The sequence below is a fragment of the Monodelphis domestica genome, chromosome 2, assembly GCF_027887165.1.
Source record: "Monodelphis domestica isolate mMonDom1 chromosome 2, mMonDom1.pri, whole genome shotgun sequence".
Taxonomy (NCBI): domain Eukaryota; kingdom Metazoa; phylum Chordata; class Mammalia; order Didelphimorphia; family Didelphidae; genus Monodelphis; species Monodelphis domestica.
This window is the reverse complement of record NC_077228.1, coordinates 139,330,934-139,349,784: the sequence shown is the minus strand read 5'-3', so window position 1 is coordinate 139,349,784 and position 18,851 is coordinate 139,330,934. Positions and strand designations below refer to the sequence as shown.

The window sequence follows — 18,851 nt, the reverse complement described above, 5'->3', positions numbered from 1 at the left end:
AGAAACAAATACCTTCATTTCTTAGGATAACACACTCCCTAGAATTAGATATTTATTTGTGGCAGTTAGGGCCTAGATTTAGAGTAACTTAAAGTTCCTCTCAGAGATCCCCACTGAACTGAGGAGTAGAGGAAGAATACAATTGACATATGGCTAAAAAACTGTTCTAGAACAAGCCCCCCCAGGCAGAATTATGGAATAACCTTGTTGACCTTTTACAAAGAGGTAGATAAAATAAGACAGACAAATAGCACTATTCTCATTTTCAGAAATAAATCATCCAGCAAAAAAGGTCAGTGCCATACCTGTTAAACAATCCATTAAACTAAAACTTGAAAAAAAAAAATCAATAATGTACTTCGCATTGAGAAATATAGATACAAAAGTCTCTTAGAGCTAAGCAGGAACTAAATTTTTTCTTTTCAAATTTTTTAAAATAAGGACCTAGCTACCTGACTGCTGATGTAGGCAAATGATACCTACACAACTTAAATTACTTGCCCAAGGCATGTATACCCAGTTTGTAGTTGAACAAGATTGGAGCCTAGGTCTCATGACTCCCACTCTAGTGTTCTTATATCTATATAAGTATACAGATCTGACATGTATTTTACATGACATCAGTTTTTCAATGAAAAAGTCAAAACATTTAGAATACTTCAAATAAATTGATAATGTGCTGTCATTTTTTTTTACCTCATATAGGATTTGTCCTGATGCCAAACACTTTCTATCACCAAAGGCCAGCTGAAGCAAGTGCAAACTCAAAAGGTCTCCTTCACTGAAACCACATAAAAATTAGCTATGAGAACCTTACATTTAAGTTTTATATACTAAACACTTCTATTGTTGATAAAAATTTCACAAATAACCTCATTTATCTTTGTGTATATGATGAACTGACAAAACCTAATATTAGGTTATAAAAAGCTTGATTTGTTGCATTTTGAAAACATGACAGTATATTCAAATGTAATTAATGATATTTAGTTAACATAATACAAGAAAATAAATACACATAGTTTCATTCAAGTTCATTTCATAGAATAAATGAAAAAGTTATAAAATTTGCTCTACAAATAAAAACAAAAATATAAAAACAAAACTAGTTATAAATTAAAATTCTTATCCTAAAGAGGTTATTTTGTTATGAAAGGTTTTTTTAAACACAAAAGATAACTGAAGTTTTATAAATAAATTACTTCAAGGACACAAAAAAGTGATAATAGCTATAAAAAGTGATAATAGCTATACAAAAGTCTTTTCTTTCATGTATTCATTCACTGACAGCCAGAGACCTCTAAAATTCCCTGTAAAATACCAAATTCCTTACAGAAAGTAGTCATTCCCAACAACATGTTACAAACGTGGCCAGTTATTGAGTCTTTTTAGTTACTTTTAAATGATAAATTAAAACTCACTACTATTATACTGAATATAAAAATATATTTTATAACTAAAAATAAGCAGGACACATATAATTTTGATTGTACATAAAAAGTGGCACATAGCCCACTTTTAGAGGGCAAAAAATTCCATATGATCATCTAACCAAGGGAAAGAAAACAATTCTTTCCCAAGAAAATTCACCAGAATTGAATTAGGGTAGAAATGGTACTTGTAAGGCATCTTATTCAACAAGCAAAACATTTTATTGGCATGAATCAAAGTATAGGCATCTTAATATTTTTTAAAGTCACAAATTGCATTCCAATGGGAAAGAAGATGAATCCACAACCACATATTTTGAGAACAAACACCGTGTCATGATATAGATCCACCAACGTTCTAAAAACTGTAGTAAGCAACATTAGTGGAAATACCATCATAATTCTTCAAACTTAAACCAAAATATCCCTTAACTACACTCCAGAAAAGGGATAGATATGGACAAAGAAATGTATTTATAAAACAAAGGACTTTAAATGATTGGTTATCTCCAAAAAAAGAGGAGAGGAGGGCAGTCACTATAAAATATTCTGAGAATTCAGGATAAAGATTTAAACCACAAAAGGATCAAAGTATTCAACTTAGTCTAGCCCAGTCACTTTTGCAGATAAATGAACATTTTTTAAAAGCACAAAGCTATAATATGTTAAGTTCAAAGAAGTAGCAAGAAGCAGAGTGAAGATTGACCCCAACTCCTATCAACTACAAATCTAAAAGCATTTACATATAACTTATGGTCCAAGGATTCTAAAAGCTAAACGCTGGCTATCAAGAAGAATGTCAGAAAAAAAAACCAGTTCTCTTTAATCATACATAAAACTATAACGAATTCATGCCCAAATATTAAGTAAAGTTCTAGACATCACACCTCAAAATTAATATACAATAGAAAGAGAAGGGCAACAATGACAGGATAGTGAAAAACAGAAAAATAGATCACGAAAAGAAAATAGATAAAATACCAAATTATTAAAGAGTTCAGTGTTAGAGAAAATGAATTACAAACTACTGTAGAAAGATTCTCTTAATTTGAATAAATTGCTGAAAAAGCTGAAAGAGTGTGGAAGAAATTAAGCTTAGATGATACTTGGACCAGTATCAATAAAGTCCACATTGAGTAAGTGACCAAAATTCAAAGGGAAATAAAATTTTAAAGAAAATTAAGAGAACAGAAGTAGATGGCCCTCAAAACTAGGAGGAAAAAAAAAGCTAGGAAGAAACTGACAAAGATGACAGAGGAACTAAGCTGGTAGAATGTGTTATGACTATAAAGTGAAGAGACTCTAATAGGACAGAAAGAGTCACTGATGACTATTAGAAGAGATTCCAAGAAGCAAGAAGATTGAAAATAAGGCCTTTGGATTTATTCACTGGAAGCCTTATCAGAGTTCTAAGGGAGTTTCAGTAGAATAGTAAAGAAGGTTCCCTGAAATCCCTACAAAGTGTATTGAAGGAACTATTCTCACCTTTATCAGCTTTATCAGTCTTTAAACATAATACATTCTGCTGGCTTAGTTCTGCTTCTGCCTTCTTTACCAGTTTATCATCAACTTAACTTCTTAATGTGGGGATTTCCCAAGGAGCTTATCTTTGTATTTCATCTCTTGTCTCTCCACATTGTATTTTGATAATTTCCTCCACTCCCAAGATTTCAATGACTAGCTCTGTGCAATAGATGCCAATATTTGTATCTTTAACTATTCGTTCTTCTGAGCTGCAATCTTGCATCTTAACCTATTTATAAATATTATGAAAACATGGCCTTTTTCCTATTAAGTTCTTTGGGAGGGGGTATATAATCTAACAATGGAATAGTCTGAATCAAATATGTAAATTATTCAATATTTTTTTACAAGTTCAGGCTGATACCAGCAAAATTATTATTTTCCATATCCCTTTAGTGCCATGATTTTCAAATTAGAAAAGAGATATTTTGTCTTTTAGGAAAAAAAAAGACAATAGGAAAGGGATTAAAGATCTTCTTGTTTATGACCAGCTATTTAAAAAAATGCTAATTAAATTACACATTAACTCTTGGCTGGTAGGTAATATTATTCTCCCTATTTTACAGATGAGGATGTGAAAACATAGAAATTAAGTGACTTGCCCAAGGTCACACAACTAGTAAGTATCAGAGGCTGAATTGGAACTCGAATTCAGAACTTTATCCACTGTACCACTTGCTCCCTGTTATCAACTATCATGTGAAAAATTGCTCCAAATCATCAATAATTACATGTCCATGATCACACAGCTCAGAAATGTCTAAGGCCACTGACCCACCCAACTGCCCCTGGGCTTACTGTTATTAGCCACAACATCTGGAATAAACCACCTAAACTGTTTGCCTGAGTTTCCTCAACTGGAAAGTAGATTTAATAATAGCATCTACCTCTATGGGTTGTCATGAAGATAAAAAGACATCATGACATATAACAGGCACTAAATAAATCGTTCTTTTTTCCCTTTTTCCAATCCTTTAAATATAAAACCCTGTTGCTTTTTTAAAAGCCTTTAATAACCTGACCTCTTCCTATCTTTCCAGTCATCCTATTCCCACCCACTTCTTCCTGCCCCACACTATACAACACAGTAATCTTAGGCTTCTTCTATTTTCATTGCCAAAGACACTATGACTATGGCTTTTTTCTATAATTGGAATTCTCTTCTTCATCACTGCTTATTGGTTTTCCAGATTTCTTCTTTCAACTCTCAGCTAAAATACCATCTTTAGCATGAAACTCTTGTCAATAAAGCTAGTGACTTCCCTTGGAGATTGCCTTGAAAGGACTCTGAACAAATTTATTGTCCATCCTCCATGCCGGAAATTCTCAGCCCCCCACCCCAGCTTCTCTTAGTCCTATTTTCTTCAAAGACTTTCCTAGTCCTCCTTAATGTTAATGCCTTTACTCTGAGCTTATCACCAATTAATTCGATATTTTGTTTATGTTAAACAATGAATTCCTTGAGAAAAGCTTCTTTTTTCTTTGTATCTCCAGAAGCACAGCGCCTATAGCATAAAGTAGAAAATTAATAAAAGCGTACTGACTGCTGATAATACCCATAATACTTGCATCTCAGGGGGTTCCTGTGAGAAAAATATTTTTGGAACTGTAAAACACTTTACAACTGTGATAAGCATAGGCCAGAAATGCATATTTTAAAAATATTTGCCCTTTTATGTTACAGAAAGTTAACTTAGCCTATCTTCTATAGGAATGTTCATTAATTGAATTTCAGAAAAAACAATGAGAATATTGAGAAGCAATGATTTTCATTAGTAAATGTTTCATTTTTGTATTTTAGAAGCTAACATATACTTTACTTACCAATCTTGTGTAGACTGAACAGCCCATAAGTAGCAGCAATTTCGAGGATCATTTTCAGGTTCTTGGAAAGTAACAGCATAGACAGGTACTCTTCCTCCCTCTAACTGGGCATAATACCTATGAAGGAAGATAGAATATTAATAAATTTTACATATATTAAATCATAACCTTGTTAAAAAACTTCCCCAATTTCTTTAAACTTATCTGAGAAAATATATAGTCATGTCATGTATTATTTCATGATCCTAATTTCTTAGACCATAGATCAATCCTCAATATGGTAAGCATGGATTGTTTCAACATAACAAGCCCTTTCTATTTCAATACCTATCTATGAGAAATTATTGAGGGATTTTATAAATAAACATCAACTAAAAGAACAAAAATATTAAAATTTAATACCATAAAAGGATAAGTACTGAAATGTCTAAGTGCTCATGGTACAACTCATTAAGTTTCAAGAATTTCCCCTATATTTCAAATAATATTTGTAATCCAACTCCCTCCTCAAGGGTAAATTAAATGTCACGATAACTTTTAGCTGGTAAAATGGCTGATTCTAAAGAATCAAGCAATACTAATATAAAAAAAAACACACATAAAATTACTTTTTCGGGTCAAAATAGTACTTTAAAAAAATCCTGACCCTGCATGCAAATAAAATTCTCATCTGAGATAAAGTTGACTGAGGATTTACTTTTCTGATTAGGAATTTCATATATTTATTTTTAAAAATACTAACACTAAAACTACACTCAGCATGAAATTCATCATTCACTAATTTAAAATATACTTAGAGATATAGCGATGACTTAAAGTACTGTGAATCAGTTATTAATATACAATATACATATAGATTTTATATATAGCATTATAGATAGCCTTATACTCAGAAATTACACCCATATTTTCATTAAGATGTACAGAAAATTAATAAAGGTTGGCAGTTGAAAGAATGTAAATAGAGGTTCACAACATATGATAACTTAATATACTCATGTAACCTTTTTAAAAAGTCTTATAAATCAGTTACATTTAGTCACTGGACATAAAACCTCTCTAATTTTATGGAAAGCCATAAGTTCTGAAATTTGAGAGAATCAGGAAGAGTCAAGACTTACTTATGATTTCACTGTAGCAGGCAACTGCTCTATTAATAAAGATAAGCATCTCTTGATCTACTGAAGAGTTACCTGGAACCTCTGAGAAGTTATAAGTTGCTCAAAGTCACAGAGGTAGCATGAGTCAGAGGTGGTATTTGAACCCAGGTCTTCCTGATACCAAGATTGGCCCTCTGCCTCTAAACATTTATTAAACAAAACCACTCTCACCAATTTTAGTAAGTGCTCATTCTGGATTATTGTAGTTAAGTACCAAGTAAAGTTAGTCTCAGTATTCAAATAATGAATTTATATCGTTAAAGATAAAATGTGCTATGAATAGTACATTAAAAGTTGAATTATCTACTACCACAAAGCCTAGAAAAGGATTTGTGATAACACAAATCTTTACACCATTAACCAAGCATAACGCTGTTAGTAAAATTTAATTAAAACAAGTATTAACTACAAGGCACTGGGGATACAAATAAGACAGTCCCAGCCCTTGGGAAGCTTACATTCTACTTACATTATACTCTGAGCTTAAGGCAGCACACAGACATTTATACGGAGATATTCTATGGACTGTATTGGGGGGGAAATCCTTTAAACAGTGGGAGATACGGGGCTGTCAGAGGTGAGAAGTCAGGGCTGGAAATGAAGAATTGGGAGTCATCCAAGTACAGGCAGAAACTGAAACCATGTAAGCACATCAACAATCCAGAGGAACTAATACAGAAAGAAGAGCAAAGGGTTTATGACCATGTGGAAGCCTATAGAGGTAATAGGGGAGTGAAAAGTTGTCAAAAGAACACACATACAAAGCAAAATATAAAAAAGTAGGAGAGGGCAGTGCTCCAAAAGCCAAGGAACAAAAAGTTCTAGGGGATAGAGGATTGCCAACAGCAATGAAAATTCAAAGAGTCAAGAAGCAAAAAGTCTATTTCTACAACTTTATAGTGTCATCAATGTTAGATTTATATGTAGTGAATAAAGACTTGAAAAGGCTAAAGGTCAATGACATCATCATATTCGACTATAAAGGTAACAGGGAATTCCTGGAATTTAGTGGAAGGGTAATATTTAGAACAGAATTAAATTTATTTTGGTGGGTATTTGGGGGATTGGAGTGGGAACAGATTTGAGGCACAAGAACAAATTAGGAAGGTTTAACAATATTTCAGACACCTGATGAGAGCCAAAACTAGGGTGGTATAGATGAGAGACGGTTGTGGTGGCAAAAACATTATTTGTCAACTGACTGAAGACATATGGTAAGGAAAAGTTTATCAAGGAGTCAAGAAAATATCCAGATTACAAATCTAATGACTGCAGGATAGTTTCTGAAGAGGATGAAGTTTTTTCAAAATTACAATGATAACTTCTGTTTTGTTAAGTTAGAGATGCTTGAAGAATGTCTAATAAATATTAAATAGGCAGTTGGGGATATGGTACTAAATGCCAGCCTATTTTAGCTTATGTGAGGTGATGAGATCACCAAGTAAAAGAGAATACAGAATAGTCCTGGAGCTGAAAAACAATAAAGAGAACTAGACTTCTGAGAGACAGTTCAAGTGGCTTAAAAATAATTTTGCAAATAGAATAAATGCAAAAGTTGAATTATTTTTTCCTTGTTGCTTTCTCCCTCCACTACTCTTAGAAGTAATCCAAAGTACACTTTCCAACTTGATTTAGCTATTGTTATTTTAAGATCAAACAATATTCTAAGTAGTACTAATTGCTTGATCATACAGTGATAGATAGCCCTTAACTATTTATTGGAAATATTTACTATCTATACCACATGCCCCCAATATGCTAATTAACAAAAATTTTTAGCACAGCTAGATGGCTCAGTGGATAGAGAACCAGTCCTGTAGTTGAGAAGACCTGTATTCAAATCTTGCACCAGATACTTCTTAGCTGTGTGACCCAGAAAAAAGTCACTTATTTCCTATGCTTCTTTTCAAGTTATTCATTAAGGCAGAAAGGTTAAAGTTTAAAAAACAAAACAAGGGGGCAGCTGGGTGGTTCGGTGGATTGAGAGTCAGGCCTAGAGACCGGAGGTCCTAGGTTCAAATCTGGCCTCAGATACTTCCCAGCTGTGTGACCCTGGGCAAGTCACTTGACCCCCATTGCCTAGCCCTTACTACTCTTCTGCCTTGGAACCAATACACAGTATTGATTCCAAGATGGAAGGTAAGGGTTTAAAAAATAAATGAATAAATGAAAATAGAGTGGGATAAAAATCATTATCTAGCATTTTGAGAAGAGTGAACTAAAAGGAAGTTCATTTTGTCATTCCTATTCTTATTACGGTGCAAAATTAAGGCAAATGTGAATAAAAAACTTCCATAGCACCAGTATTCACAAAATCATCCTGAAACAAAAATCTACTTTCTGACCCCTTACAATAATAGGGAAGGAAGGGAGGGAAGGAGGGAAGGAGGGAAGGGAGGGAAGGAAGGAAGGAAGGAAGAAAGGAAGGAAGGAAGGAAGGAAGGAAGGAAGGAAGGAAGGAAGGAAGGAAGGAAGGAAGGAAGAAAGAAAGAAAGAAAGAAAGAAAGAAAGAAAGAAAGAAAGAAAGAAAGAAAGAAAGAAAGAAAGAAAACCTTTCAACAAACACCTTACCTCCAGAATAGTTATACTATCCTCTACCTCCAATACCTATCTAAAGATTTGTATTAGACTCAAAAGAAAAATTTCTCCCATAGAACTTGTCCATTTTTATTGTGTTATGGTAGTAAAGAAAATTCTTGTTTCTCATACCATACTCCTCATTCAAAATGAAGCTAGGTATAGGCATGCTCTTGAGGCACATACTCCAAGTGCTCAAAAGTTTATTTTGCCCAATTATACTCAAAGAGTGTATTCTAATTGTTAAATTAGATGGTACAAAGAAATGACAGTGATACTAGTTTTTTTTAAGAAGTATCAATAAAAGATTGGAAAGAAAATCTTCCAACTTGGAATTTAATGATCCTATTACTGTACTGAAAAAGTTTTAACAACCCAACAACAAAGCTTTGCTCTGCTTCCATCAAAGAATTCCACTGTTGTTTTCCTTTTCCTCAATGAATTTGGGATTTGGGGTGCCTTGATAAACAAATCTATGCTGTTTCCTTTATTAAGTATCAGTTATTCAAAAGAATAAATTAAATGATGTATCTCTCCCTATCTAGTCATGTAAATCATGATTTAAAGCCAATACCCTAATTATCTTTTATGTTTTAATAAATTTACAAAAAAGCTCAAAGTAGCAGTAATCACCTATGGAAGGCAAAAAACACTGAATATACTCACTCCTTTTTCAAAGTTTTCATATTCCAAAGGGCTAGACAGCCATCAGAAAAACCTGCAGCAAGTTGGTTGGTCCTGCTTATATAGGTAAGGGCTGAAATTGCTGTTCCTGATGGGCTTAGTAACTGAAAACAGAGATGTCTTCCCTCTCGGGTTACATCTTCTCTGATGTGTGGTACTTCAGTCGGGATGCCAGTGATAACTTCAAGATCTAGATACAATAATTAGTGATGAACAAGCTTATGAAGAATATAAAAACAAAAAAATCATCCATTATTCAGGCCCCATAATGGAACCTTTCCTAAGAGTATAAAAAATAAAATTGAACCTTGAAGACTAAAAGCATGCTTTAGCTATCAATGAATGACACACAAACAAAATATCAATCTTTTAAAATATTTAAAACTTAAAAGGAAATATGCTTTGATATATTCTAAATATTAAACTATTTTTTACAAGATAGAATTTTAAAACAAGTACTTTTCAGAAATTACTAAGTACAAACCTTAGAAACCTAAAGAAATCTCCCTAAATTCTGCTAATAACAATTCCAACAACTCTGACACTTTATAACAGGATTGACTGCCTCATCCCACCTGATGCTCCCTCTTCCCTTGGGATTTATGAATTCATATTCTCCTGCTCTCTGATCCCTCCCTCTAGAGCTTCCTCTGAAGCTTCTAACCTTTCTCTTAGTCCTGTTCTCATCTTGCTCTAGACTCTTTCACTTGGCTACTTCACCTACTCCCACAGCTTCAATGATCTATTCAATGCATATGAATCCCAAGCCCATATATGCAGAAATAATTATTTCTAATGAACTCCAGCCTGGCTTTTCAAAACAGTCAGCTAGGCTGCTCTACCTGGAATACCCTATTAGCACCTTAAGTGAAATAATCATCTTCCCTATACTCCCTCATTTTGTTTTGTTTTTTCATTTAACTTTTCAAGATATTTCATTAACTTGTTTACACTCTGGTCACACTGGGATTTAAACCTGAAAATCATTTTTGATACTTCTTTCTCCCTCTTTACACAATCACCATACTAGGTTTTCTCATTACTTGTCATTAAACTACTATAATAGCTTAAATAATACCCCTCTGTCTCTTCTCTCCAAACAATCCTTCACATAGCTAACAAGATAATCTTCCTAATATGCAGGTCTGGCCATGTCCCTCCCCTTTTCAAAAAAGGGATGGCTCCCAACTGCATATATAATAAAATATAAATTCCCTGATCTAGCATATTAGGAAATTTTTATTTTGAACTAGATCCAAAATACCTTTCTAAGTTCATTTCATTTTACCTTTGTAACACATTTATGTTCTGGTCAAAATGGACCACTGGCTATTCTGGAATCTTGGATTACATTCTTCTACTTAGATTCACATTCACACCTATAATGCACTCTCTTCATCTGTGTTTTGAAGTCCTTTTCTTTCTTTCAATACCTACCTGTTAGGTGCCACTCTCACCACAAAGTCTTTCCTAATGCCCTGAGCTGTCCAGTCCTCAAATATTTCTAAAAAGCACTGTGGCATGAATTTCTCTTTTATCCCCATCATCACATTCTACCTTGTATTATATTTAGTTATCTACTCTAAGGGAAGAAAAGACAGGAGGCAATATATGCCAGGCAAGTCAAACTACTCCCATTTTGGCCACCATCTCTTCCTAGACTGATGGAAAAAGATCAGAAGGATACTGAACTCAGGACTCTTTGGACTAGTAGTATCCCCTAAATTACTGGACTTGCTTCCAGCCTAGCTCCAACACATATCATTGAGGGAAGAAATCATTGTGGAGAAGGGGCCCACCTTCCGTATCACCACCAACACCTGCTGACCAACTGCCACCAGCACCCCCCAGAACACTGGTCCTGCTTGCAGCCCAGCCCTAACAGCCATCATCTGGGTAAGCAATTCCTGTGGAGAGGGGGCCTAGGTGAAGCAGCAAGACACCTAGAGAGACAGGAAACAGTATGTGCTAGGTAAGCCAAACCACCACCACCACCTCCCTTCAGACCCTGTTGGAAATAGCCTAGTACCCGGAACTGCAATATCCATGCTTCCAGTCCAGGACTCAAAGTCATCATCCTTAGAAGCAATCCTTGTGGAGATGCAGTTTGGCAAATGCTCCAACAAGTGCTACAGACACAGCTATTAAAGACCAGAAAAAAAAAAGAAGTTCTTGCTACCAAAGTCCTTAGCACTGTCAAATGGTTCAACATGAGAAACTGATATGATTTTATTAATGGGAATGACATTAAAGAGGCATTATCATTTGCATTGCTTTTGCACATTAAGGATTATAGGATCTTTTTGACTATCTTGAAACTGAAACTTTCTATGTAGATTGTCTCCTCCATTACAATGTAAGCTCTGTGAGAGCAGGGACTATCTTACCTTTTCTATTTATATCACTCGAATCTAGCACAGAGTAAGCACTTAATGTTTTCTTTTTTTCATTCATTCATATTAATTATAACCTTTTTTATGAGACCAGAATCTTAAGATCAGGAAATGTTTTTATTGTATACCTTGTATCTAAGCACATTGCCATGAACAAAGAAAGCATTTTGTGTTTAATTTGTTGAATTAAAGTATGCATGTTTTAAAACCAAGGATTCATTTCTATTTAATTATTTTAGAATTTTCAAGCATTCATTTTTCCCCTGATAAAAATATTACCTGATGCCTCTATCTCATTTTGACTGCAAGACAAGTCATCCAAGCACAGATCAATGAGAAGGACCTGCCCAACATCAGTAACCACAGCTGCCACACCAAAAAGCCATCGGAGACTCTGGTGCAAATGTTGAGTACTTGCACTGGCTCCTCCATGATTAATTATTGGTTCAATGGCAGTCACCTAAAAATAGAACATAAGATTTTTTTCCCCATTTGTTCAATATAAAAATTTTTAATAAAAATATACTGTACAAATTGTTAAAGTTATCTCAGTTATATTGAATTAAATACTTATAAACCACTCACATACAGCATAATAAAAAGATACCAGGTAACTTAAATCTTACTAATCATAAGTATACTGAAGCCCTTTAGAGTCACACAGAATTATAAACAACAAATTAATCACATAAACTCTTAAGGCCCATGCTAATTCATGAAGGAAATGAAGCAAAAAAAAAATCATTTAAACTTACCTTAATAAGACAAAAAATTATGTATTTTCAAAGACAGTGTGTTTAATATTACTTTAATTTCTCAAATTATTTCCCCTCCCTTCAGAGGCAGGAGCACTGGATTTTGGTGGCAGTTAAGCAGAGTAATAAAAGGGTTTGCCAAGTAAGGGATGTAAATTATTCTAAGAATAATCATGCTGATGTTAACATTTCAAATTTGTATAGTGCTTCAGCATTGTAAAGTATTTATTAAAAACATTTCTATCAAAATAGGACAGCAAGTTTTATCTTCAGGTTACATATAATAGTTTTATTGAGGGAAGTGCAACAAATATCCCTATTGAATTGATGAAGATGTGATTTGCCCACTATTATACTGGAGATAAGTGAAAGAGTAAGAATTCTAACCCTAGTCCTCAGGCCCAAATTCAATATGCAGCACAATACCAAAAATAATTTTCATCATTACTTGTGATCAAATTGTTTATTCTTCATTTTTGAATTGGATTAATGACATCAGGAGAGTGATATCATGACCTACTAGTGAAATGGATTTAAGTGAGGCTGAGTTACACAAAATCACCAGCCTCTTCCAGAGCTGTCAAAGATCAAGGGTAAGACAAAAGTCAGTTCAAATGGTGAAGGTCTGGGATGAAGTGGATGACCTTGGCACCCCCACAGCACCTGTTTCAGCCACCTTTATGGCTCTCTTGAAACAAGTTATTCTCAGATGCCTATTCCATTCCATCAGGGAAAGTTTTCATGTGCTTAATGTAGATCTCCCCCAACTCTTCAATAGATTAGAGGCCTATCAGTTATCCTCAACAAACCTATGATTTTCCATCAACAACAGCCTGAAAACCATACATTTCTTCCATTTTGTATTCATTCTTAGTCGTGTTCTCCCCCAAATTCATCAGGAGCTCCAACATACTGGAGACATTCATTTCCTTGACTCTGTAATCTTGATGTTGTTTTGTAATATATTGTTCAAAGGAACTTAAAATTTTAAAGCTTTTTAACACTGGTTTTCATGGTTAACACAGAAATTTTAAAATAAAGGTGTGTAGGAGTCTAATATTTTCATCTATAATGTGAACAAAATAGGATGTGTTTATTTTAGTTTAACCAGGGCAATGAAAGAGGCCTTAAAATTTCATTTTATTGTTTTTGTATTCATGAAATTTTAAAAACATAACCTCATCTCTCTTATACTTTAAAAATCTTAGCACTGAAAGGATATGGAAAACAATAATCTTGCTCATTATCAGCTTGAATTTGTAAGAAAAAAAATCATTAATAGCATTTGACTGAGAGATTCCAATGCTAGATATGTGACCCCTCCCCAGGGAGGTCAATAGCAAAAACAAAATTTCAAAATATTTATAGTAGTTTTTGAAGAATAAAACAATTGGAAACAAAGTCAAATGCTTATCAAATAAGAATGGCTAAATAAATTATAGTATTAGAACGTAATTAAATAATCCTATAGTCTAAGGAGTAAAGAATAAAATGAATACAGACAAGCATGGAAAGACATGAAATGATAGAAAGTGAGGTAAGCCGAACTAAGAAAACAATATGTGGAGTGACTAGAATAAAAAGCAATGAAAACTCAATGCTGAAAAATTGTAATATTAAGCCTGAACCCAAAGAAGAAAGCTAAGAAGACAAATTCCTGCTTATCAGCTACAGGAATGGAGAAGGGAGGGAAGAGAGGAAGTAGAGAACATGAATCATGTAACCATGGAAAAATATTTTTAATAATAATAATAATAATAAAAGTATATATATTTAAAAAGACAAATTCCCTGTTTTTCTTTCTTGGAACATCACATGAGGTATTACTTTTTCACTTTTTGGTTAGTTTTGCTGAATTTTCTTCCTCTTTTTATATTTTCTTTTATAAAAAATTACTATGGTAAAGAAGAAATGGCAAATGCATTTGGTAAAAAATAAAAGATTTTAATTTTTTTTTTAAAGAATCAGGATTAGATCAAGTACATAACAATGAAATCCATTCTGGAGATAACATAATCTGGTGAAAATTAAGGGTTTCTATAGTTAACTCAGGGAAGTGAAAATTCCATGAGAATGGAAACAATGGACACGACTACTACCAAAAAAGTGTTATGTAGATCACAGACCTAGAAACAAATCAAGGATTCCCTGTGATAAAAATGTAAGGATAGACATGTAAATATATGTCTATACACAAGGAAATATAAACAAAGATAAATATATAAAGATATAATGGAACACAGGCTTGTGTAATTTTCTAAAGCAGACCACCACATCTATCTAAGCATATAACTGATAAATCAATAAAGCAAAATTTAACTTGATCTCTTAAAAGCTTTCCTGAAAAGAACTACTTTGTTTTTGTTTTTTTTAAAGTAAGATTCCTTGAAAAATGCAACCACAGAAATAACTTCAACATTTGACAAGCAACATAAAAACAATGTATAAAATAGGGAAATGTGTTTATCACTGTCATGGAGGAATATATGTGCAGAATCTCTTACTTTGAATACAAAATGGATGAGAGCCTAAAAAAATTCCTGTGTACATGGACAGGGATGAATTCTACTAGCTCCAGAACACTGAACTGCCTTCCTAATATTCACACCACTCAAAAAGAATTGATTTAATAAGTCATACAGAAAAAATTTAGTTAAAAAAAAATGCTAACTGTCCTCTAACATGCAGTTGAAAGAACAAATAAATATGTGTGTCTGGATAGGTACTGTAAATGGACAATGAGATGGTTGAGAAAAGGAAAGGAAGAAAAGAAATGGCAGATCTACTGTAATTTCCAGATATCTGGAAAATTGCAAAGTACTTTTAGGAGCTCTCATCAGAAAAAAAAAAAAGGCTTTCTTTTTACATCCTTATAACACTATGATAATCTTGGAACACAACACTCTCCAAAGAACCAAATTTTCAACTGGTTCCAAACTCAAGAAACCCATGGCAAGTGAAAATGGACTTTGGCACACTGCCAGTGGCATTCTATTCATAACAAATGATGCTAAAGAAATTTATGATTCAAAAAGGGGTTTGCTGGTGATTTATCAAGAACAAGAGAAAAGAAAGTTGTACAAAATTCCACATCATTTTATAATAAGAAATTCCTTCAAAATCTAAAGGGGAGGCTAGACTTGGTTCATATCAATTCTGTTTTGTTTTTTTTTAAATATTAAATTACCTTGAATTTTCAACTGGATATTGGGTGAGAATAATACAACTTTTAAAGAGAAAATTTATGCAAATAACTTTTGATTAACACATTGAAAAGTTATAATGGTACCATATACCAAGAGTTCCACTATTCAATATATACCATTATTTAGCATAGATCTGATTTTCTACAAAGAAAAAACTTGAACAATGGTTCTGTAGTGTAGTGGAAAACAGTAGTAGATAATGGTTTCAAAAGACTGGATTCAAATTCTGATACCATCCCCCATTGGCTGTATAATGTGAAAGTCATTTAACCTCAAGAGCCTCAACTTCTTCATCTGCAAAATGAGGAGTCAGACTAGAAGATATCTTTTCAGTATTACTATTCTGTGCAAGAAAAAAGTCCTTCAATGGATTTCAAACTCCTCTTCTACTTCCTAGCAATGTACATCACTCCATTATTAAATTACTTTTTTCTACTTTCCTCATTGTGAAGAAAATTTAAGCTATATAGAGAGCCCCGTAGCCGTGGGTATACATTTGAACACCTACCTAGGATGTCTGAAACTGTGGATATAAGTGTACACTTGCTGATTCCATATATAGTTCCTCTCTCATAGCTTCTGCCCATTGGATCAGTGGTCCTCAGTCTCTCAACCCCCACCCCCTAAATAAGTGAAAGTGAAAGCAGAAATGCCAGCAGGTGCTGAAGGGCAGAGGGAGGAAGTAGAATATAGAAAGAACCTCCTTCTCTTGACCAGAGAAGGGTCTGTATTTACTTTTTAAAGCTGAAGGATATTGTACATAACTATCCTGGGAAATTCCCTTTAAAAAAAAAAGTAAAGAAAGCTTTGGCCCCCTTTATTTAGGGTTCAAATACTGCTTACATATGTATATTCTCTATTCAAAGAAAAGTTTAAACCTAGGGAACTGCTGTGGCTAATCCAATTTAGAGTGAAATTCTTTGATTCTGCCAATATAAGATCCACACTAAAGCCCAACTAACAAAACAAAATTTAAAAGTCCAATTAAATTGTATGTTTTGGAACTAAAAGTAGGTTTTTAAAAACAATCCTTTAGGACCTCCAATAAACAAGAATGAGAAAAGTAAGAGTATTACTTTTCATTTCATAAGTAATGAAGTTTCACTTCACAAGTAATAAGTATTATATAAATAAGTATTATTTCATAAGTATTAAAGCCATGGGCAAGTAGCTTATCCTTTTCAGGGTTGAAACTGATGAACTTTTAGTTCTTTCTTGCAGATTTAAATCTATGACCCTAAGAACTCTTTTTATATCCCCTTTATATTATGGAACCTGAGAAACAATACAAAGTCAACATGAAAGTTTAGGTTAAATGGGAAAATGAATATTTAAAACCCTCCATTCTTAAGGAATACATACCCTTCCAGGAAGAACAACTGCTTTAACTACTCTTGAAATCCCAAGGTCATAAAGACAGAGAACACTCCCTTCGGTTTCTTCCAAGCCAATTAACAATCCAGTTCTTTTCTGCCAAGAGAATTCTTTCACCACAAGGACAGTGGGAGGCTGTTCATTTATTCCGCTAAATCTATAAGCAGACAGCCGCTCTCCAGTAATAGAGTTCACTACTTCAAGTTGTGGACCACAAGCCAAGCAAGCTAATCCGTTTCTCCCTAAAAGAGGAAGAAAAATAGATCAGTTTAATATTGTTAAACTACACATAAAGCAGAGAGAGGGGTTAGATGCTCCCAATCAACCAACGTACACTTCATTAAGCACTTACTACATAGGAAAAGTTATGATAGGTGCTGTGTAGACAAAGAGAAAAGTAAAACCATCCCTGCACTCAAGAAGTTTACATGCCATAAGCTAACATATACACATAAGTATCTAAAAAATAGATACAATCCTATTTTGGAGGAAATGATCTAGCAGCTGAGGAGAATCAAGAACTTATATTGAAGGTGGTTTTTGAGGTAAATTGTAATAGAAACTAGTAATTCTGGGAGATGGAGTTTAAATAGAGAGAATTCCAGGCATAGAAGAGAGCCAGCACAAAGACACTGAGTGTCCTGTATGAGGAACAACTATAGAGCCAGTCTTACTGAACCACAAGGAGTAATATGTAATAAATAAAACTGGCACAGGAGGCAGAAGCCAGGTTATCAAACACTTCAGAGAAATTTAAATTTAATTCTATACATAGCAGGGGCTGGAGTGCTTTTGTTTGTTTTTTAAAGGGAGTGGCAGTAAAAAACTATGCAGTTTGGCATCCCCTACCTCCTCAACAACCACAGCTACTAAAAATTCAGAAAAAAGAAGCCCTTAATACTGTACACAAGGTAAACATCAGAAAAAGATATAGTTTCTAACTATGGAAATAACATTAAAAATGCATTACCATCTACTTTGTCTCTGTACCCCAAGAACCACTGGGCCTTTCTATCAACCCTGTAATTAAACTCTCCCATATGTGTCATCTCTATTGGACTGTGATTTTCTACATGTATTCCCTAAACCTGGCACATCATTTTTTTTTATTCATTCATCCCAATAGTTATTCTACTATGACATTTTTTTTAAACATGTTGAGCTTGTGGTATATACTGTTCCAATAAACATCTGATTATAAAATACAAGAGAGATTAGGAGTGGATATATCGAGAAGTTATTTGCATAAAGATAATTAAATTTTTACTTGGGAATACTATGTTCTTCAAGGCACCAAAATACAAATAGGGAAAAATTTAAAAACAGAGAGTTAACTTAAACTTTTAAATTGAACTAGAAATGAATTTTTATTATAAAGTTACTTTCTACCAATTACATGTAATAACAAATATCCACATATATTTTCTAAAGGTATAATATAATCCAACCTCCCCCCCCCAAAGCTGGCAAGCAATTTGATTGGGGTCATACATGTATTATCATGTAAAACATTTCTATACTGTTTATTTTGTAAGAGAATACTCATATAAAACCAAAACCTTAAAACAAAAACCCAGCTGAACTAAAGTAAAAAATTGCTTTGGGGGCAGCTGGGTGGCTCAGTGGATTGAGAGTCAGGCCTAGAGACAGGAGGGTCCTAGGTTCAAATCTGGCCTCAGACACTTCCCAGCTGTGTTACCCTGGGCAAGTCACTTTAACCCCCATTGCCTAGCCCTTACCACTCTTCTGCCTAGGAGCCAATACACAATCTAAGATGGAAGGTATGGGTTTTAAAAAAATTAAAATTAAAAAATAAAATAAATAAAAAGAATTGCCCTTTAAGAAAATCACTCTAACAGAACTGAGGAGAGATTGCAGAGAGGATATATACTTGAGCAGGGAGACTAATTCAGAAACTAATGCA

General features: G+C 33.7%; 1 protein-coding gene across 7 annotated transcripts in view; it reads right to left on the bottom strand.

Moving 5' to 3' along the window:
* AHCTF1 (AT-hook containing transcription factor 1) overlaps window positions 1–18,851 on the bottom strand; it is a 110,543-nt gene that overhangs the window by 69,884 nt on the left and 21,808 nt on the right. For 6 of the 7 annotated variants that reach the window (XR_008916235.1, XM_056816047.1, XM_056816046.1 and 3 more), the window contains 5 exons: window positions 16,916–17,169; window positions 11,872–12,052; window positions 9,182–9,389; window positions 4,779–4,895; window positions 697–781 (listed from right to left, as the gene is read on the bottom strand). Coding sequence is in view for 6 of the 7 variants with exons in the window: in XM_056816047.1 (XP_056672025.1) it covers window positions 697–781; window positions 4,779–4,895; window positions 9,182–9,389; window positions 11,872–12,052; window positions 16,916–17,169 (845 nt within the window). In the remaining variant the exon portion in view is untranslated. Of the gene's footprint in view, window positions 1–696; window positions 782–4,778; window positions 4,896–9,181; window positions 9,390–10,998; window positions 11,143–11,871; window positions 12,053–16,915; window positions 17,170–18,851 lie in introns of those variants that run through there. The other variant, XM_056816049.1, reaches the window with a different exon arrangement.